General features: G+C 39.4%; 1 protein-coding gene across 1 annotated transcript in view; it reads left to right on the plus strand.

The window, feature by feature from the left end:
• Positions 1-19790, plus strand: part of LOC115057464 (junctophilin-1-like) — a 33312-nt gene extending 13522 nt beyond the window's left edge. The window contains exons 3-7 of the mRNA XM_029524597.1: positions 7121-7239; positions 8094-8366; positions 10793-11223; positions 15133-15229; positions 17579-19790. Of these exons, the coding sequence (XP_029380457.1) occupies positions 7121-7239; positions 8094-8366; positions 10793-11223; positions 15133-15213 (904 nt within the window). The 3' untranslated portion in view covers positions 15214-15229; positions 17579-19790. The remainder of the gene's footprint in view (positions 1-7120; positions 7240-8093; positions 8367-10792; positions 11224-15132; positions 15230-17578) is intronic.
• The last annotated feature ends 4016 nt before the right edge of the window (positions 19791-23806 follow it).

Consider the following 23806-nt stretch of genomic DNA (forward strand, 5'->3'; position numbering starts at 1 on the left):
CACAAAGATAGTACAAGTATTTCTGTGCGTCAGAAGTAGTGCTTGTCTAAATAAGGCCTGAGAGAAGGACGCTTATCAACAGCTGACAGGACTACTGTCTCACACTGGCTCAGCTGCCCCAGCTACACACACACACACACACGCAAGGGCTATAACTTTTTATTTGAAATTCAAACATTCATTTGAACATGGGATTGATCTGTTGAAAAGGTAGCCTCTATGAGCAGAGGAGTCTGAAATAGTTTGCTTCAAAGGACACAGCCTATACAGTCTATGGAGGCAACTCCTCCATTGGCACCTGCAAAGGCTCTATCAACCCCTGTTTAAAGGGACCTTATAACCTTCAGAGGAAATTGAAACATTCTTGCAAAGCTTAAAACATTTTGGAAATTATTTTTATATCTTGTAAGCAAAATTACATAAGTAAAACACTTATCAAGGGCAAAACTAAGTTTCCTTTTTTGAAAAGTATGGTGCTTGACACTTTTACAAGCGCTAAATTTACAAAGTAAAGAACCATAGCAGAAAGGGAATGGAGAAACGGAAAGAGAAAAAGAGAAAGGGAAGGAAATTATGTTTTGCCCATTTTATGGCAACTTTTTAAACAATTTGACGTTATTTTCCTCATCCTGTGGAAAGATTCTGCATTTTTTAATGGACAAAACATGGATAATACAAATATCCTGCATTATTGTGTGCAATATTTTGCTCTCTCTCTCTCTCTCTCTGTCTCTGTCTCTCTCTCTCAACCCAACCAGTCGAGGCAGATGCCCCCCCCCCCCCAGCCTGGTTCTGCCTTAGGTTTCTGCCTCTTAAAGGAAGTTTCCTTGCCACTATGGCCAAGTTCTTGCTCATCGGGGGTTCTGTTGGGTCTGATTTGATTTGACTTGATTTGCATATTTTACTGAGAAGTTTATATAAACAAACATTGTTGTGGACTTTTTTTACTTTTTCTGTGAGTACTTTGTGGTCAACAGTTTGGCTACCGAACAATGTGGCAGATGAAGTATGCGTACTACCGTTGTTTTTAAAGTTTTCCAGAGGAAAACAGTGTTAATGCCATCAAGTGCTTAATGCAAAATTGGTAAAACACCATCTTGTAGTCTTTCCACTAAAACCACCACAGACTCAGGAAGTCAGAGTAGCCGAACAAAACCCACACAAGGAGAACATGCAAACCCTGTACAGAAAGGCCCCAGGCCAGGGAATCAAAAACAAGACATCCTGCTGTGAGGCAACAGTGCAAGGCAACCACTATGATGCCGCCGTGCCTTGCGTCATTCCAAAGAGATAAAATTTAACCCATGTCAATTAAAGCTGGAGTAATATTAAAAGGGAAAAACTAGGACTTGACAGTGACAATTGGATTTTCTGTCTAAAAAAATGGGCAAAAAATATTTTCCTAATTAGACTTTTACATGTTACTTGATTCAGACCAGTTAGGGCAGTAGTCCGTTGTGGTGAAAAGGGAGTTGAGCTGCAAAGCAGAGCATTTAATTTACCGGTCTATTTTGTCCTGACCCTCATGTATGGTCATGGCTGTGGGTAGTCACTGAACAAAGTCTTCTAGACAAGCAATTGAAATGACCATACTCAGTAAGGTGGGCTCAGCCTTAGAGATAGTATGAGGACCATGGACATGTATTTTATATGAAGCGGAATCTGCATTGAATTGCAGTTGTACATTTGAACTGTACCTTGAATGTTTGTACTTGATTTTATACCAATTAAAAAGAAAAAATAACCTCGGCTTTTAGTAGATTCCCTTTAGATTCTGGAATTTGTAAATTTGTCTCATGAATGATAAAATTATTCTGTCACTCATGCATTTACAATGCTTGTGAAAATGTTTTGCATCTTATACATTTATTTTCATAAATGTAAATTTGTTTAGTCCTATTTGTTTAGTCCTAGTGCACTTCCCAGCCACTGCACAGAGCTGTTGGTTTTATTTTTTCAATTTACATTATACTGGAGGAAGAGGAGAGCTGCCTCCATCTGTTTTATCTCCAGCTGAGAGGAGAGCAGTAAGCCTGTTATTTTTAACCCAGTAATGTCATCATTATCTAGCAAACAGTTAACAGTAATTAGCGCACCCTTTAATGCATTACATGAATATCACATTCACGTTCATCATATAAAAAAAACATATACAGATATGGTTCATGCCATTTAACTTTGACAATTGACATTACCTTACCTTAAGGTCACCCTGACCTTAATTTAATATGAAAATGTTTGGTAATGAATTTGATCATTATCAAAACCAGTAAAAAAAAAATAAATAACCAATAACCCAAACCAGATTATTGGTTATTTTATATTTTATATGGGTAGATGACTGGCACTTGACTGGTAGGTGCATAGATAGATTTGCCATAACTTATCGAAGCTATAAAATTAACTTATTAACTAAAATTATATACCTGTTGTTTAATCAACCATTTTTCCTCTCCCGTTCTTCTATTCCCTTCTCAAAACAAACCAGACCCCTGTATTGCAAGATCAACCTGGCTGTTCCTGTGCGACAAAGGTTTTTGGACAGGGTGACACTAGGAAAGATTTTAGGCTGAGCACAGTCTCTGGCAGTAACTTGTGAGTTTGCATGGCTGTCAAAACACAGCCTTTTATGAAAGCTGCTGGAGCAATCAACAGTTGCAATTTTCAGATCAAACCGGCAAGCGACTCTGATGGTCGTTGTTCAGGAAACAGTTGGCCTCAATTATTCTGTAGGAAGTTTGTGACCGCCCCGGTGCTTCATATACACCAGAGTACAATCCAGAATACTCCAGCACAGCCCGCTGTATGGCCATGCCATCTAGCCTCCTCCAAGGCACTTTATCCTCAGTGTGTACACATACCTCCTACACCCACTCTCTGCCATCACTTCTGTCAAGCAGTAGGTGCAAGGTGTAGGAACCCCATGGGATTCCGTAATACCTCAGCAGTGACACATTCCAGTGTACAACTGCTGCAGGGATTTATGTAAAAAGAGTCCTGATTAAGTATTGAGTTCTGTACATGTTCATACTTTTCAGCCATCCAACATTTGTGTTAAAAATCCTTTTTTAATTGGTGTTAAATTGTCACATTTTCTGAGACACAGAGTTTGGGGTTTTCATTAGCTATAATTTATATTCAGAGGTGTGATCAAATCACTGTTTTGCAAGTCATAAGTAAGTCTCAAGTCTTTGCAATAAAGTCCCGAGTCAAGTCAGGAAAGTCCCAATTTGAGTCAAAGTCATTAACTTCCACTTTTTAGTCTTAAACAAGTCATGATGTCACCAAATGTAATTCCATTTTAGCAACAAAGACATAATATATCAACTTTAAACAAATCATGAACTCTTTAACCATCCATCCATTTTCTACCACTTTATCCCTATTGGGTTTGTGGAGGAGCTGGAGTCTATCCCAGCTACTTTGGGCGAAAGGCGGGGTACACCCTGGAGAGGTTGTCAGCCTATCGTAGGGCAACACAGAAAGTGAACCATTCACACTCACATTCACACCTTGTGCTAATTTGGAATCACCAATTAGCCTAGTCCCTAAAAATGTTTTTGGTGGGAGGAATCTGGATTGCCCGGAGCTGGAAGCTGGAAACTACAATTGCTGAAGTTAACAGTTCCGATTCAGTGTAAAAAAAAAAAAAAAAAAAAAGCTGAATCTTCTTCTTGAAGCATCTTCTCCATTTTCCCGCCATTTAGACTTAATAAGCTACTATTTTAACAGTTGCAGAGTTATGTAACCTTTGCTTTCCTTGTTACAACAGAAAAAAAATTGACTAATTGACTCCATTCAGACTACATTAGACAGATTAGATATTTACTATCCATCCATATGTTTGCCCATGAAATGAAAAGATGTGGAATTGTTCTGAGTCTAAGGGCAAGATCAGTGAAATCAAATCAGCATTTTTCAGATTTCAAAATAGAATAATGTTTTCACAAATTTAAAACTGCATTAATACGTCTCTGGATTGGATATGTCTAAGTATTAACAGTTTTTGACCTGGACTTGGTCTAAGTAGTCTGGATAGTGAAATATCAGTGAAATCACCTTTCATGATGTTTTCATAAATAAAGAAACTGTATTTAAATTGTGTTAAGATTCTGTTTGAGGTTAACAGCTAAATCCCAGCATTACATACTGCCAATTTATGGGCTATGGGAAGAAACGTTATGAGACATGAATGAGTTTTGCTGCGGCGCACAATTTGACATAACTGTTAGTTTTTCAGAAACTCAGCAGTCTCCAAAACAGCTCTGCACATTGCAGATGGGCGGGGGTAGAAAACATTTCCCTTAACTCTGATTCAGATACTCAGCGTCATAGTTCCCAGCCCAACTGATTTTAACAAGTTAGCAAGTAAAGTTATTACCTAGTGTTCACTTGCGAACTATTATTGTAGTATTGAAACTTGTGGGTTCTATTGAATGTGCTGACCACTCAAGTGTCTCAAATTAAAGAGCCGATGACAACTGAAGCCAGTTTTAGGATTTAATTCCACTCATAGCCATGGTTTCTGTATTGACAAACAACCAAAGCAATAAGTTAACTTTCACCAAACAATCCATTTCCCATTTCCAACAAACAGAAAGAAAATGCAGTCAAACAAAGGTTAAGCAGTCTTACATGGTGAAAGACACATGGCCGGGGAAAGGATGGAGGTCAGAGAGCACTCTGAATGACTGAGCTGGGCTTTAAATGCTGACTGCAGGCACACCTCTACTCCTAACACACCTGTCAGCAATTACCACTCCTTTCAGAGATGCATCCTTGGTTTGGTCCACTAGATGCTGCCATTTCAACAGCATGGAAGAATTCACGACAGTCGACTTAGCGGCCTTTTTGCAGTGCCAAATGACAGAAAAAGTTGGAAGTTGTTGCATATCCGTCACATTGGTCCAGCATGTTTTGCATTGTGCAGTCTGTTTTTGTTGACCACTGTGTAGTCTTGGAATGTGAATTAAATTACCCTTGGTATCTTTTTGGTCACTTGCTCTTGCCTTACCTGGACCTACTCAACAACGTAACGTTTGATAGGATGTTGAATGGAGGGCTGGGGGGTGCTGGGAATTCATAATGTCATAAACATAAGGTTAATGTCAGTTGATACAGGAAATGAAGGGAGATGGATTCATTTATGGCGCACTTTTTAAATATTACACGTTTATTTTTTTTGGGGGGGGTGAATCAAGTGTTTTCAAGTCAAGTGAAGTCAGAAGTCTTTGGTGCTAAAGTCCAAGTGGAAAAGTCTTTTTTGACTTGACTTTTTTGACTTTTTGGCTGGTCCATTTTTTGTTGCACAAGTTTTTGTGTTTACTCTAAATAAAAAGTCGAATCTGAAGTCATCAAATTTGTTCTTCGAGTCTGACTCGAGTCCAAGTCATGTGATTCAAGTCCACACCTCTGGTTATAGTCATCAAAATTAAAAGAAATAAACAAGTTTGCAATGAATGTATGCCATTAAAAAGTTTGGACACACTTTCTCATTTAAATGAATTGGAAAGTGTGTCCAAACTTTTGACTGCTAGTGTAGATAGCATATGTTTCACTTTTCAAACTGAATTATTGAAATAAGTAACTTTTTGTTACTTTGTCTTATTCATTGAGATGCACCTGTATAGAGGCAACTCAGTCACACTTTGAAAAAGTACATCAGCTTTGACAGTTATGTTCTTTCTTCATCAGAGTTATGTCTGCCTTTATGTTTTTTGCCTGCAAGAGTTTTTCATTTGTTTGTCACCTGCTAGTTGAAAGTGTCAGATTTTCACAAAGACAAAGTAAAAGGTCTACTGGTCACACAGGGTCACTTTACTCTGTTCCCACTAAGCACCTCTACTGTTGTCTCAGTTAAGTCTGTGGGAACAGCTTCAGAAGAAACACCAAAGCAACAGTTATGAACCGGGAGGAGTGTGAAAGTGCTAGGAGGTTGCACTCAAGTTATCCTTGTCTAATTTCTATTGTTCATATCATTCAGACACATTGACTGTTAAACCCAATCAGTTCTGCTTCATTAAGTTGGATCCTTTATTTGGACATTGGTTGTTTATATATGAAGTGATATATGAAAATTAAATCTCTGCTTTGGCTCATTCCACTTCCTGTCTTCCCTCCCTTCTGGTGGTGGAACTGAAATTCCACCAACCTGGACTACAGTTGGTGACAGTGGTTCTTGTTCTGCTCAGAACTGTTTCATGCCCCTCTACCCCAAATTCACAAAGACCACAAGTAGAAATTCTGTTACCAGCTGCAGTTTGAGGGCTTCGTGTTTAACAGCTAACATGGGTTTTTAGCAGAAGCTGGACTAAAGTTATGTTTCTAAATATAGCCAATTTTAATAAGTCAAACCTCATATGATAAAGAAAGATCATACTATAACTGACTGTATATAAAAGTGGACACAGAAGCTGGGTGTAAAAAATAAAGCAAATGCTGAAGAACCTTAAACCTGCATTGGATTTTATGACTACAGAGGGCCACTGCACTGGTTGCGAAAATAAAAAAGGTTGCATTGATGTCTGGGCAGCATGGTGGCCTACTGGTTAGTGTTGTGTCCCCACAACAAGATGGTAGTAGGTTCGCTTCCCAGTCTGGGGCCTTTCTGTGCGGAGTTTGCATGTTCTCCCTGTGCCTGTGTGGGTTTCCTCTCACAGTTCAAAGACATGCATCTCAAGGTTAATTAACTCAATAAACCTTTTCCTAATGATGGTCCCTTAATAGAAATACCATAAAGCATGACATGCAGTAGGGCTTGGTGTAATTGATGCACATTGTACAACACATAGTGTGACACAGCGTGACAGTGTGGATAGTACAGATGAGTACAGAGCTGGTCTGATTCTCCCATCACTCATCTCCACCTTCTCCTCTAAATATGGTTTCCAAAGACCAACATGACAATAACCAAACAAAAAAGTGGAGTGCTTCTTACTGTACAGGTACAGACCTGGCTATATTAATTCCTCCTTTAAAAATACTTTGAGGTATTTTTCCTTTGTACTTAGCTGTACAAAGGAAGAGAGGCAGAGAAGGAGAGAAAGGAGATCCGTCATCATCTAATGTGTAGCAAGTCAACTGGTTAATTCCTGTTTGTTACATTTATTTATTTGTGTAGGACATCCCATGCCCGCGCCAAAGCAGAGGCTGCAGACCAGGCTGCACAGTCGGCCAGTCAGGACTCAGACATTGCCAGAGCTGTCGCCAAAGAGCTGTCCCCCAGTTTCCATCAACCAGGTAATGTAACAGCCACAACAACAACAACCACAGCAGCCTAAACAACTGCAACAACCACAAAATCAGCCACAACCACTGAACCAGCCATAATAATGAGCACCTGCTACAGTGAAAATGACTGGCTGTTGTGAGCTAGTCATTTTCATCAAAAATATGTCATCATCAATATAGGACAGCTATAACATCAGTTAAATGATGTAATAATTGTAACTAAAGTGTGTTAATTACTGTAAAAATTGTGTTCCAAAAAGCCAAAAAGGGTTCTTTAAAGGTCCGAGTGTCATGTGTCTAAGGTTTTACACTTCATACTGTTAAATTGACGGTGATGAATGTACAATAAATATTTGATCATCAAATGGCAGGTGAGCTGCCCATGAAGCTTCCATTAGAATATTTGTCATCTGCTTTTGTCCTCTCACTGAGTAGTCCATTGTTAAAGAGGCACTATTCATAAGCACAGTTTTGGGGTAACAAATTAAGGTCTAATCTGGGTTTTCAGGAATCTCCTCTCAATGTAAATTATTTAAATGACATGTCACAAGCATCTTGTATTGTGGCATGAGACAGAAAAATTCAGTTTGACTTCTGACTGACGTTGATGTGATGAGAATACTTTTTGTTTGAATGCATTCAGTCTTGACTGATGTTAATTTCTGATCTCTATCAGCCGTCATTTTTAAGTTTGGACTCATTATCCCAGCATGCCCCACATGATACAGTTGGGTAATGGAATTATCAAGAAAACAACTGGATTTCATAGGCTCCTCAGGTTTTAAACACAAAATAACAACATGAGACACAATCCATTTGTGATAAATCAGAATCCTGTTAAAGTGTTCCTTCCTTGACTCTAGGGCCCGACTACATACGGCAGAAGTACAATGAGCCTGTAGAGGTGAATGACGTTCCTGTTGAGGAGAAGGAGAAATCTCCATCAGGGAGCCCACATTTCTACCGGAAGGGAACAACACCCAGCAATTCTCCATCTCAGAGCCCAGGTCCCAGTCCTACTCCATCTCCTGCTGCTTTGAAGAAGTCCTTTTTCAGCAGCAAAGCCCCAGACACCACAAGTGCAAAGCCCGCTGGGAAAGAGAACAGAATCCCAACAACTGAGTCTTTGACAGCGGGTAAGCTTCTTGAATGATCAACCATTATGCCTTTCTCATGAAACAGCCATGAGCATCAGTGCAGTGGGAATTTGATAAAGTTGTCTCTCTCTCTCTCCTTCTCTCTCTACCTCACAGTCTATGTCTTTCTTCTTATCTTGCTCTATCTATTGACGCACGGTCTCTCTCTTTTATTTCCTAAGTCATTGTTGTTGGATTTAGCTCCAGACATTTCATAAGAAGAGGGAAGCACAGCTGTGTAGTGGTTTACTGTTGCCCCACAATAAGAGGTCATGGGTTCGGTTCCCAGCCTGGGGCCTTTCTGTGTGGAGTTTGCATGTTCTCCCCGTGCCTGTGTGGGTTTCCTCCGGGTGCTCCAGTTTCCTCCCACCGTCCAAAGACATGCATGTCTAGGTTAACTGTTGACTCTGAATTGTCCGTAGGTCTGAATGCGTGTGAGAGGTTGTTTGTCTCTGTTTGTCTTTGTGTGTTGGCCCTGTGATGGACTGGCAACCTGTCCTGGGCCTACCCTGCCACTCGCCCGGAATGTTGGCTGGGATTGGCCGCAGCACCCCGTGACCCAGAAACGGAAAAGCGGTAGAAGATGGATGGATAGGTAGATATAACTTTATTAATCCCCAAGGGGAAATTCACCCAGTCAGGAGCTCATCAAAAGAAAAAGAAAAATAAAAAATGTAAAAAACAAAAAACAAAACATTATCCATTCAAAATATAAAAAACATTATCCAGTCAGCAGGGGATGAAATCTCCAGATATTAATACAAGTGCCTCAGGATGTTTAGTCTGTATCCTGGCACCAGTTTCATGGAGAACTTCACATGGAATTTCAGCAGTCGTCTTGGTTGGAATGTACAAAGTATTGTTATAAAATGACTAAATTCTCATGGTACATAGTATGGTCTCAGACCAACTGCCAATAATTCGATATCTGGAAAGCACATCTGATGGATGGATCGATGTTTCATAAGAAACTCTTCTGTCTTTACGTTAAATGAACACTGTTGTTTTGGTGCCTTTTCTTGAGATTTTATTGAGAAATTGTTTAAAACAACTCAGTGGGATGACAGTGGGATGACATCAGTTGCTAGGTTACAGATATACAAGTTGGATGCCCCCCCCCACACCCAGTATAAAACTGTAAAAACTACATCACACATGACTAGTTGATTTACCATTAGGAAAGGTCAACTGCAGCAGTACAATAGGAAATGGCACTGATACACATGTGCAGATGGAGAGACAACCTAATGCTAAATCCAAAGAAAAACCATTCCAGCCACACATGGTGCTCAGGCCTGGAAGTGCCCAGGCTTTCAAGCTGGGAAGTAAACATTAGCCAAAATTTAAGGATGTGTATGTGTGTTTGTGGGTGTGTGTATACAGTTAAGCCTGAAATTATTCATACCCGTAGGTTTTAGGTCATAGGTTGGTTTTTTTTTGTTTGTTGTTTTGTTTTGTTTTGTTCTTGATTGGAAATGGCACAGGCTTCTCCCAAAAGAAAATAAGACAATGTACAAGAGGCATCATTGAGGAAAAATATTTTTCAGCTTTTATTTACATTTAAACAAAAAGTGCCATGTCTAAATCTATTCAGTCTTTCTCAGTAATCAACACTAAAGCCTTTATTGGCTATTACACAAATCAAACACTTCCTATAATTGAAAAACTTTTTGCATTTCTCCACTGGTATTTTTGTCCATTCATCTTTTGCAATGAGCTCCAAGTCTTTCGGATCTGAGTGTCTCCTTGCTATATTCACTGATCAATGTAACAGTCTCTGTAGCAAGATGGTCATAATGGAGATGTTCTGGTTCTGACTGATAAAGTTCAGACTATAAAATACTGTACTGTGCAAGCTTTTGTCCTTAAGTTTACTGTTGAGCTCAGTTTGTAAAGGAGCTGAACAACCAACTCTTTGACCTGTGGACAATGTGCTCTATTCCTTCAGCCACAGCCATCCTGTTTATTTCCCCACTTAGTGACTCATAGGCTGTGGCTCAGACTGTGTTTTTGTCAGGCTAATGGATCATTAATCCATTAATCATGGAAATGAGGATCATGACCATGCACCAAATTTCTCACTGAGTGGGGTTTTGTAAGACAGAATGATTCAAATACACATGAAAGGCCTACCATTGATCAAGACTTTAGCTTCTGTTGTCTTCTTTAGTTGAAGTAAATAAAGCTACTGGTCTGTATTTGTGGCAATCTAGCATTAAGTGCATTAAGACAGCATCTGGCTGTCATGTATTTTTCAGTTTTGTTTTAATGTATTCAGTGTGACGTTCAGTGTTTTTCCTGAGTTGTTTGACTCAGACTAGAGCAGTTGGAGAAGGAACCACCAATCAACTTGCTCTGCCGACCAAGCTCTAGAAATATGTAATCTGCTGTAGTTAACTGTTACACTTCTTTTTTCTACTTGGCAGATATGACAAAGGCAGCATCAAAACCTTCCCTCAAACAGGACATGAGGCAAAAGGAGGCTCCTCCAGATGTGAAACAAGCTGTTACCACAACAATCAGCAGTTATCCCAGCAACGGGCAGATTCACTCCCAGTACCACGGTTACTATGTCAAGGCAGACATCAAGAGCCCACCGCCTGAAGAACCAAGTGGTGTAGAGGATGACTTTCACCCATCAAGCCTTGCACGGCTGCCGCCATCTCCTAAGCCGATTCAGACACCAGCACTGAGATCTCTGCCGTCCCCAAGTCCTACACCGGTCCCACCTAAGGAGAGCACCAAAGCAGCAGAGTCTTCTAAGCCAAGAAGACAGGAATCAAGCAAACCAAAAAGCCTTGCAGAAACCAAGAAAGCCAGCATTGAAATAGCACCTGAAATCATAGAGGAGGATTCGGTGAGTAAGGCCAAGTCAAGATGCATGTGTGATTTTTTTCTAACTTTTGAGTGTTTTGACATGGAACCAAATGCACAATTTGATTCACTTTGAAATCACCTGGAGTTATTTCTCATTTGGCGGTCAGGTCAGATGGCTGCCAGAGCCTGGTTCTGCCCGCGGTTTCTGTCTCTTAAAGGAACTTTTTCCTTGCCACTGCCGTGGCAGTGTCATTTGGGACATGTTTAAGTGATATGGGCTGGAAACCACAGCTCTGGCAGCATTCTCATGGTGTTGATTAAGTTCTGGCAGAAATAAGAGAGTTTATAATGAGGGAGTAGGGCTGTCATTTGCTGATATTCTAACTTTGATTTGAAGTCCCTTTGAAGTTTAAATGTAGATGTTAAAGGTTCCATACCGTCTACCTTTAGACCGTATGGACCTTTGATGTTTAGATGGGCATTTTCTTTATTGAAAATGTTCAAATGTGGCGAATTAAAAAAATCAAAAGAAAGCAAAAGGAACAAGCAATACCATCAGCACAATATGTGATTTAAATAGTAACGATAGAACTTGTTCAAAAGGGGTAAGAAGAAGTTTAAAACTTCAAGTTCTGGTGTGCATCTCTCCAAAAAAGATGATCTGATCTATATCTAGATACATGGGGTACAATATGATTCAGGTGATGACACATTCAGTAGGATTCAATATGATTTGGGTTAGGATTATGGTACTAACTGATACAGTTAGTTTCTTAAACATAAAGTGTAAATGATTTTAATTATTACAAATTAAACTCTGCCAGTCCTAAAAATATGGCATTTCTCACCTTCAAATAGATTTATCAAAGACCAGGGAACAAGTATTTTGTTACTTTTGACACATGAATTCAGAAATGTTGACAATAAACATTAAAATGTTAAATGTAATGTCATGTTTATTAGTGTTGTTGTGCACTAGTAGGAGTAACTTGGAGATTGGCAATTAATATCAATGATTATTGATTATTGAGAGTCATGTGAGTGACATCTTCAATAGCCAAGATGGTGACGGAGTGACATCGGCTATGCACTCATTGGAGCCAAGATGGCGATTGATTGATCGCCGCGTGTGAATGTGTGTCGGGGGAAGAAAAGATAAGGAGAAAGGGATCATAGACGACGTCACCACAGTTGATTATTACAATATCACTACACAATAGCAGAGCCGGCGAGTTCACTGGTTGGGTATTGGTCCTAGTGATCAACTAGTGATATTGTTCAATCACTGATCACGGTGACAGCCTACACATAGCACCAATCAATTTTACAATTTATGGGATTTAAGGGAAATAAAACTAAGCAAACAAACAAATAAAACTGAATCCCAAATAAACAAAAAACATGGCAAAACAAAATGCAATGCACGCTATTCTAATTGTCTCTGCCCAGACATAAGCCTCTTACTTTTGTTGCTCCGCTCCCCCGGAGTGAGGGAGTAAAAAGGAGAGAGAGAGACCTGCTCCAAGTGTCCGCAATGTGTTCTTCAGGTTGGTCGAGCGGTCCGTGTTCTCCACAGACAACAGCGATGTGATAAGTTCCTTGGTGGCAGCTCGGTGCAGGGCCGCCGTACATCTTCATCACCTGGGTGACGTCACCGGGGAACCGTGCTGAGGGCGCCTGAGCCCAGCCAATGTCTGCGTTCAGTTCCTGTTCAAACTCGAATCCACATTTTAAGTGTGGATCGTGGGGGTCGTGGCGCCGTTTTCAAACAGGCAGACAACTCTGGCCCAGGCTTCTGGAGGCAAATGTAGGCCTCTCTATTGCTGTTTTCAGAGCACACGTGAGGCGATCCCAACAGTGTATTTTGTATTGCATTTTAAGAACTTTACAAAACCCCTGACGATGAATACAAGCCTAACGGTGCATTGTGACTCATGTCAGACTTTTTGGCCGTCCTTCGCAAACACAGTGCTATCTGATGTTACTATGACAAGTCTCACAAATTTTATGGGTGCTTGTATGTGTGTGTGAGAGCAAAAGAGAGTGAGGGGGCTGCAGACAATGAGCAGACGGACGATTCAGCAGCACAGCAACAGCATAAAAATGAATCATTACTTTGAAATCAGATCATCAGACAGTTGCTACGTACAGACTGATCAAGGAATGTGTGTATCAGTGCACTCACATCTTTCAAATCAAAGCTAATTTTCCTATTCAAATCAGTCATTTGTCACACCCTTACCTACCCCCTTATGTTAATCATACAAACCTATCTGCTTCAGTGATCAATAGGGTCTAAAGGTAGATGTTATAGGCCCTGAATCCAACATAAATCACAAGTTTGCTGCAATTAAAATAATCACATAACTGTACAGCACAGGTCAAATATTTATGCTTATTATGAGGCTTTCATCTCTGACTACATGTCATAACTGGTGGAAAAGTGTTTTAATCTTCTATTTGGCACTTGCTTTACTGTCATTAGCTTTTGAGTTAACTGTCTTCATCATGCATCCTGTTTATAATCTCACTGTGTCCCTGATTATTGTTGGTATTTGAGATAATAAGTGAAAAGTCAGTTTGGGTTCAGTATGTGGCTGATGTTGTGTTGCATTTCCTGGACTTGTCATGCATGTTGTACAACAGGTATCAGTCAGTTCCACTTCAACATGTCCCGACCACAGTCATCCTTTATGTCCATCTGCCTGTGTGTGTGCATGACAGTGTGGTAGACCTGTTGTACTCTAAAGTGCAGTGGTATGTAACCTTATGTATACAGTTGTGGTCAGTTTGCAAACACTCATCATGGGCATTGATGTCATATTAATTTTGGGCTTCTAATGATTCATTTGAACCTTCCTTTTTCCATGGTGGAATGATGAGACAACATACATTTTCAATGATTTCTAAAAGCAAGAATAGATAGGTTTGAATTTAATTTGGATTTTTTCACACAGGGTCAAAATAATAAAAGTTCAAATATATGTGCATTCACCTAAATATTTTAATAAGTGGTGCTGAAGGTTCTAGAATGTCTTGACAAGGCCAAGCCCTATTAATGTGCAGCTGGTAGTTTCTCTTTGCCAGCATAAAAGGATACGATTGACAGCACTCATTGGATTGACCAATACTCAAAACAATGGGAAAATCCAAGGAACTCAGTGAAGATCTAAGGAGAAGTAGATTTACTCAAGTTGGGAAAGTCTTTTGGAGCCATTTCTAAACAATTGCAGATTCTAAGACCATCAGTTCAAACAATTGTACCAAAATAGAATTTGGATACGTCACCACTTTGCCAAGGTCTGGAAGAAGACCCTAAATGTCACCCTCATATGAAAGGAAGTTGGTTAGGATGAGCAGGAAAACCCAGAAACCAGCAAGGTTCAAACCTGCCATGAACTGGAAACTCCTGGAACTGAAGCAAGTTTTACATTGCCATGTACTGAGAGGGTGTCAACCAAGAAAGCTCAACTGAAATTTGCAACTGCCCACATGGCCTTCTAGAAAGCCCTATCCTCAGGTCTATTGAACATTTGTGGACGATGGTTAAAAGCTAGGTTTGTGCCAGGAAACCAAGCAATTTAAATGAACTCTACCAATTCTACCAAAAACAGTGGTCAAATATCTGGCCAAAATCATGCCAGAAGCTTGTTGATGGCTACAAAAGGCATCTGGTCAAGGTGTAACCTGCTAAGAGGCATTTAACCAAATATTTGTGATGTTATATATATTTGAGCCTGTATGTACAATTTTGACCCTGTGTGGATTAGAGAAAATCCAAAATAAAATCAACCTTAATAATTAAACTTATAATAAACAATCAGAAGCCAAAAATGAAAATGGCATTCGTGTCCATGATGAGTCTATTTAAACTTCAGACTGAAACTGTCTCTGCAAAACTAACAGAACACAATCCCGCCTTCAATTACCTTCTCATGTGTTTCCACAGGGTCCTAATTCTATACTGGTGGCTCTCGTGATGTTGTTAAATGTAGGTCTAGCAATCATCTTTGTCCATTTCCTCACCTGACCAAACCTTAACTCAGGTAAGACTTTACATTAGCTAATCGTCTCACTTTGTCAGTCTTTAAAACCATGACTACCAACTGCTCCACCACCTATGTTTGAGGAATTTTTTATTTTTTTTTCTTGTCTCAGGTTGATCCGAATCGTTATTCATTTCTCTTAAAGGAAATGCACATCAGCTAAATCAGTTTTGTGACACTCCTCTGGATTTAGTTTTGATGGGACTTAGACTGTGCTGGATGGACTGGTGGATGTTTTCTCTGCCAGATAAAACTAGTGCTTCTACCTCTGAGGGAACTGCATGTCCTGTACCAGGCCTCAGACACGTATCTTCTAAATCAGTAACTATCTCCACTCTTTGTAGTTTTTCATCAGTCGTCCATAATCTGCTTATCTGATAAAAGCTCTGAGGCATGTAGTCAGGGAGCTGGCGACTGCAATCAATGTACAGTAATTTAATATACACAATATACATCAAAACAAATTAAGCATCAGTCTGATTTGGAGCAAAAAAAAGGCTTTTACACAGTGAAGAAATAACTAACCACACATTTCATGGGATGAACCTAAGCTACATCCATACAACTATGTTTTGGTTTAAAAAGAATCTCTATAGCTATGGTTCCTTCTGTGGTCGTGAGCTCTCACAAGCTCAGCGTTTTGGATCCCTTAAAATGGAGAATTTTGAAAGAGTTTCCTGTCCCACACTTGTTGTTTATCCCTAAACTAATGAGCTGACTTCAGCTGAGAGGAGCTAAACTGCATTCTGTTCACATTGGCTCATATAGGCTTACAGTCAGTAAATGGTCATGTGCAATTAAGTCCATAAATATTTCATTTTAAACATTTCAGCTATGTACACCACCACAATGGATTTGAAAATAAACAGTTCAGATAAGCTTTTAGTGCAGATTCCTGCCTTTAATTTGAGGGTATTTACGTCCAAATCAGGTGAATGGTGAACATTTGCCCTCCACCTTTAAGAGACCAAAAGTAGTTGGATGAATTATAATAATGAGTCAAATTGTCACTTTTAATACTTGGTTGCAAAACCTTTGCAGTCAATGACAACCTGAAGTGTGAGCACAATTGGCATTACCAAACGCAAGGTTTCATCCCAGGTGTTGCTCTGCCAGGCCTCAATATTGCATAATGCTCAGTTGGATTCAGGTCAGGTGATTGACCTGGCCATTGCAGAACCTTCTACTTCTTTGCCTAAAAAAACTCTTTTCTGGCTTTTGCAGTATGGTTTGGGTCCTTGTCCATCTGCACCATGATTCATGATTCAATGATTTCTGAAGCATTTGACTGAATACGAGCAGATGATATTTCCCAAAATACTTAAGAAATCATCCTAATGCATTTGTCAGCAGTTATGTTATCAACAAATAAAATAGATGATTTTCGACCAACTGTATTCTGACCTTCTCGTTTTTGAGGCTCATCAGTGGTTTACACCTTGTGGTGAAACCTCTGGGTTCACTCTGGTGAAGACTTAATTATTGACTCTGACACAGATACGCCTACTTCCTGAAGAGTGTTGTTGAGCCTGCTAACTGTTGCGAAGATGTTTTCCTTCACCAGGGAAAGGATTCTTCTATCATCCATCATAGTTGTTTTCCACATTCTTCTGGATCTTTTGGTATTGTTTAACTTAGCACTACGTTTTATCTTTTTAAGAATGTTCCAATCACTTGATTTGGCCACATCTGTTGTTTTTGCTGTCTCTCTGATGGTTTTTTTTTTTTTTTTTGAGGTCTTAGCCGATCTTAGTCATGATGGCTCATGATAGTGACAGCTCTTTAGAATTGACCTCGTTAGGTTCCAAATGCAACCACACTTGAAGTGAACTCTAGAATGTTTGCCTGCTCCTTGTCCACTCCTTGTAAATGAAATAATCAATAATAACACACGATTGGCCATGGATCAGCTGAGCTGCTAATTGTCCAATTATATTAGATTCTTTAAAAAGGTGGAGGGCACATATAAAATGTGTTGTAATTCCAACACCATTGACCTGATTTGGATGTAAATACCCTGAAATTAAATCTGAAAGTCTGCATTTCAAGTAAATCTTGATTGTTTCAATGCCTAAAATTTTCATGTGAGTTTTGAGGTGTGCTAGTCTTGAAACAGTCATGCATATGTAGCCTTATTGCTGCTGTTACTGCAACACCACCACTGTAGCCTGCAGACAGAGCCTGACCAGCCTGTTGCTATAAGGTACAGCAGCTGAACTGTGAATAGTATATGTTAGCAGAGCAGTTAATTGACTCTGTAGAAGCTGAACGGGGTTGACAAATGATTTACCAACAATTTGGTCACTTTGTAAACATTTATATTTATTTGTATTTATCTCTGACCTGCAGTGGACTCGTCCAAACTAGTCGTCTGAGCTACTATCCCTCCATCAGCCAAAGGGGCCTCTTAAAAAAATGGCAGACATGGGCGAAATGGAGAACTGAAAATAGACTAGTGAGGAAGGAGGAGGAGAGGATGTCTGAAGGAGAGAGAGAGAGAGAGAGAGAGAGAGAGAGAGAAAGAGGGGGAAAAGCAGACAGAGAGAAAAACGAAACCTCCATCAACGCCACCACCTGACCCCCCACACAATCCCCCACCCATCCACCAAACCCTCTCTCTAGTTGGACTGTGTTTGATGCTCTGGTCCCACCCGATTGGATTGGCAAGTATGTGCAATGAAAACAGTTGGTCCCTGAACCCCAGCTATGGATTTTTCTATCAGGGTTAGAGATTACAGAGAGTACAGTGGATGTGAGTGAGTGTGAGGCCTGGCATCTATACTACCTATAAATGCCTGTTCATATGTGTGTGCGTGTGTGTCTCCAGCTCCATTTGCAACCAAGTTTTCAGCAAATATGGAAGTTTTGAAAAAGCTGCAATAAAAAGTTTGTGCCTTGTCCAGCTGAGTTGAAGAGAATTTGTTTCTTAAATGATCAACCAGAGGAAGTGAGCACGCCAGATCACCCGTCGCCTCTCAGTTTGAGTGAAGTTGGTACTTGATCAGTTTAAATGCTATCAGACATACTGTGGACAGACAGAACCTGCAGGCTGTGGTGGTCACGTGAGCTGTAGTACACACTGCTTCCTTTAAGTTTTTTCTCTCTCACAGAAAAATCCACACTAACAGGTTTGGGTGGAAACCAAGCTTGTGTACATCTCACTATGTTTCACATGTGTTTCTGGTTCAGGTGTGTGTGTGTCTGTGTATCTGTATGTTTGTGCATTTATGTGTGTGTGGGTAGGATGATGATGTGCTGGATATGTTAGGAGATGCACTTTGAGCTGATGGAAGCCAGCAGCTGCCTTACTGTTTTACAGGATGACGTTGTTGTTGGGTGAGAAGGGCCTGGCAGGAATGTGAAGCTCTCGGCTGACCCCTTCCCTCCACACACACACACACACACACACACACAGCAAACCACCACCCCCCTTCTCGCTCTCCCAGGCCCAGGGAGAGCAAACTCTATTTCTATCAGCCTGTCTATTGATCTGTTCAGATCTGTTTTTATCTGTTTCCTTGCACCTGCTGCTTTCTGCACCATTTCAGGGAGGAGGGCTACTGAACCACAGCCTTAGATTCTCCCAAAGTGCATTTCTTACCTACAACCTCTTTTGTAAGCATCAATGTTAGAGGTGTCATTTTCTTCCTTAAATGAATATGTGACAGATACTCACGATCATGGCGTCTGTACATTTTCCCTCTCCTGGTTCCTGTGGAGCTTCATTTAAATCTGACTCAGGTCTCCTACTAAGTACAGTGTGACAGCAGTCTAATATGATACATTTAGACTCATTCACAGGTCCATTATAAATGATAATTCACAGCACATAGGTTCTGGATTCAAAGATGTTTCAGGCCCTGGGCCCTTCTGTGTGGCATTTGCATTACACAGTACTTCTGTTAAGTGACACTTATATTTAAATCAGAAACTGAAACTTTGAATCTAAATCTGATGAGTTGAGACTTTGCAAGGGGCTCTCCCCATCAACACACACATGGTTAAATGCTGTCTGATTACCATAAACATCAGTAACATGCATGCCACTTGTGAACAGGGCTCAGGCATGTGTGACCATTAGTAGGTTCCTGTTACAGTATGCCTGATCAAAGTGATGGGCATGAAAACGTTATCCACTAAAACAACAGGATAAGCCAAGACATTTGGAAATTATGAGGCATATTCCAAGAACAAGTTGCTCTCCTTTTGCATTATCTTACGCACCATGGTGGGAATTAAGATTAGTCCTCTGTCTCCTCATGTGTATCAGTGTGCAAAAACATGTGACGTGTTTTTTATACACTGATTTTCTTTTGTCTTGAAGTATAGTTTCTAGTCTGTGTTCTAAATCTTGAAGAGTGACAGTTTGTGTTCAAAGCAGAAAGTTTGAAGAGCTTAGTCACCTTCATCCACCTTTTACAGCAACTATGTTTTTTGACGTTTTTTTTTGTACCATTTTAGTTTGTCTTACTTGATTTTGGCATTTTAAAGACGAGCCACAGTGTTAAAAGTTTTAAATTCCTCCTTGACTGCAGGATTCCTACTGGTTTCAGTAACACAGACCATAATATAATCTTTAAATTCTTTTTTTTTTTTTTTTGCTATTCGGTTTTCACTTTCACAGTAAGTGTATAAATCATTGGGTTGTGAATAAGAACATATAAATATATTTTATTTATTTATTTATTTATTTATTTATTTATTCACATTTGAACGTAAAAACTAATCAAATAAATAATGTGTTGCTAATTAATATGAATAAGCAGACACAGGCTGATATTAAATAATATCAGATATTGTTATATCTCTCTTTGGGCAATTGTTTTAAAAAACAGTACTTTGATGACAGTATCGATTCAATCTGTAACTCAACATACAATAATATACTTATATATTATGAAAAAAGTACAAAAATAACAAATTGTCATATTCCTATGCAATACACACATTAACATAGTATATTACAATATTTGGGTCAAACTTTGTGCAGATGTTAAATCGTCGATATGCCCCAGACCTAATAAAAAGCTGGGTGTACTACAATGCTTTGGGATTTATTTTGCAGATGAACATGTTGAGGATTTGATTGTAAAGATAAATCTGTGGATTTATTGGATGGTTGATGGTTCACGTGTAGATATAGATTTAAACTAGTTGGAAGGTTGGATAAAGATGTCGCTGTTCCTGTCTGAGTTTGACCAGGCTTCTGATTTGCTGCAGAGCATCTGATCTCACAGCTGGAGCACAACTGCAGCAAATATTTGTCCCATTGAGATGGTCACTTTGCAGCAATGTGATAGATTTTTTGATTAGGTTCAGGGTGTAGAAAATGCTGCCTCAAACAGTTTACGATCTGAGGGGTTTTTCTAATAAATGGATGAAACTTTTCAATGGGAATATTTGAACTCTGAAGTTTACAGTAGGCCTTGTCTTAAATTAGTTTCCACCCTGATAGTTGGATTAAAATTATTTTTGTTAATATATGATTGTGGTTTAGCATGTTTAGCATGCAGTTATTAGCTGGTTTTGTTCTTTTTGTTAGTTTAAATTAGGAAATGTTGTATAACATCTTGGTTTGGGATGGATTATTTAAGTTAAAGCCAACTTTTTCGTTTCCTTTATTTGCAGTTTCCTTTGCAGATTAATATATTTAAATACCACTAAAATGCATCTTCATTCCTTCACTGGCAGCATAGTACCATCAAGTCTGCAGGGAGATACTTCTTTCTCAGAATAACACATGTAACTGATACATATTTAATGAACAGTGTATTCACACTTCAGAAGTTCTGAAAGGCAAATGTTTTTATTTTTATTTTTGGTTTGTCACTCTAAGACATTTTCTTCACTTTCTGTCTGGATATGTGTATGTTTGTCATGTCAACAGAAATCTAACTTTAAGAGGTTTTCTTCTCCCACTTGCCAAAGCTCATTTCCTGTTTTTAGTGACTCACTCACAGGAAATTAAAAGCCAAGTGTTGTTTGTTGTTATTTTCTGTCTTGAGAGAGAAGACAGTGGACTGTGTTGAGAAAAAGTACAAATGTGTGATCAGACCTCAGGTTGTTTATGTGTGGAAATCTTTTTCTACTTGAATTTGTTGCTGCTGTGTTGAAAGAAAAGATTCAGTTGTAGTTTTTCATTTTCAGTGCATCATTGTTAACACAGGATTTTTAAATGAAAATAAGTAACAATCCTATTTTGTTGGGACGGATTTGCTCAAGCTTTTCACTCACCTTTACGTCAATCATCAGCTCTTACTCTGCAGTCTCTTTAGTCAGTTTAGTAATGTTCATGTTCTATGTGGCGCACATAGTAAATTGAAGTATCACTGATCATCATGTCAGCTTACTCTGTATCAGCTGTGGAAGGAACTTTAAATTCAAAACATCACATGAAGGTGTGTGTCATTCAGGTGCCAGACGTCTAAAGCTTCATGACACACAATATCAGAAAGTTACAGTCATGTCATCTGTTTTCTGGAGCTCATTTACTGAGAAACTGGATGCTTCAGGTTTGAAAAAAGAAACATAATTTCATAGATTCTTGTCACAACCTGAGCTCATTATTAAATGTAACAGTTCTGTTTTTGTCTGAACTTTGTCAGTCAGGACCGTAAACGTCTTGCTCAGGATTAGAGATGTCTTCATTGTCACCGGAGACATCTTCCTCAGGCTACAGAAGCGCTGACATTGATCAGTGAATATTAAAACAGTATCAAACACAGGGACTTGAAATATATAATGAGGATATAATGGTATACAATACTTAAGGAAACATTGAGAACACAGACAAATGTTTGCCTTTATGAGCAGTTAGTTTTTTATGGATAAACACTTTCACCTCAAACAACGATAATTTCGGTTGACCACTTAGGGTTTGTTTTTTATTTTTCCCCTTCTGTCCATCTCATCACACACTAAAAAACAGTCTAAATATTGTTTCAGAATGATCAGGTGTTCACACTCAATCTGTGTTCACAAATACAGATTCATGTTTAGGAAATTGTTTTCGCATGATTCATTACAAATCTGGAACATGGTGTTGGGGTCCCAATAGGAAGCACCATGACACACATGTTATACAGCTGGTTAGTTTGTGGGTCTCTACAGCTTCAGTGGTTCCTCAATAAGCATTCTCCAGACTTCATCACACAGCTCCGTTTTCTCTGGACTGACGGGAACTCAGGCTGTAAATGGAGCAGTACTGTGCATGTGATGATGATTCAGGATAACACTGGAGGATCCTCAGTATGATCAGTGTTCACAAGGAGAGTTTTTGCTTTCTACCAGCAATGTACTGCAGCCTGGGCTCATCACTGCTGATGACCATCAGGGTTAAGTTACTGTTCTTGCAGTATGAACTGGTGTTGACAGTTTGGGTGTCTATGACATTAATATACAATATTGCATCTTCTCACTGCAGCAACAAAGAGATTTGTGCTATTTTTAGCCTGAATATTCATTCAGTAGAAGGGAGTGTTTGGGCCATCCTCAGTGCAGCAAGGAAGACCTCCATCAGGACATGGTGACCTTTGAGCTGCTTTGCCAGCGTGTGGGTGTAGTTCAGTTTTCAGGAGAGCAAATACAGACACCTTCTTCAATGTTTTTTGACGTCAGAGAGGAAATCAGGTTGTTAAAGAAGGAGTTTGTCAGAGGTGAAGGTAGTACTGAATTATTTGAAGGTTAACCTGGACATATGCAGTACCAGTCAAAAGGTTGGGCATGCCTTCCTATGAATTTGAATGGCATAGTCTGTCTAACCCTTTTGACCAGTACTGTAGATAATGGGACAGTTGTTGATGAAGACAGATTTTTATTTGTACTATGTAGCATGCTGTTGACAGGACAATCTGCAAGCACTAATGTATGTGTTGGTGCTGACAAAGACAATCTCTGATTTTCTTTGTGTTTGAACATTGTTTGATATTTCAGAGTCTTTTGCTAAAACACTTGTGACTGTACTGTGAGTATTTGGCTGGTTTGCTGAATGGTGACACACACCACAGTACACACACTGTTATCATGTATAACTTTACAACATTGTTTTTCCCTGTTTTATTTTTCTGTTGTTTTTTTGGGGGACATTGTGTCTATGAAAATTAATTAAAAATGTGATTTTACATTTTGAAAGCTGTATCTGTGCCCTTTGTCTTGGTAATATAAAAAAAACAACAACTTGATACCACACATGATCAGACTCGTCCAGTCAGACAATGGCGGGGATAGGGGAGGTTCCCTGTTGTCAATCTGGTCCTCAGTGTGCTACCTTCTGATCACTCATGGAGGCTCTGATTAAAGTGTGAAAATTGGCTCGACTGCTTGGGACTGAAATAGTTGTGACAGCTGACAGCTGTCAGCCTGCCTGGAGATTGATGCTGTCAGAGGGTGGCGCCTCCACACTGAGGCTTGCGCTCAACAAAGAAGTGACTGTACAGACATCAAGTCACATTTATTTTCATTGATAAGTTATATTTACATTCGTTTTCTTGATGAAACAGATTAGATCAGTGAAGGTTTGATAGAAATGTGTAATATTCCACTGGTTGTAAAAAATCTGATTTTATTGAGGTATATTTG

Source organism: Echeneis naucrates, chromosome 17, assembly GCF_900963305.1.
Source record: "Echeneis naucrates chromosome 17, fEcheNa1.1, whole genome shotgun sequence".
In the NCBI taxonomy this organism is placed as follows: domain Eukaryota; kingdom Metazoa; phylum Chordata; class Actinopteri; order Carangiformes; family Echeneidae; genus Echeneis; species Echeneis naucrates.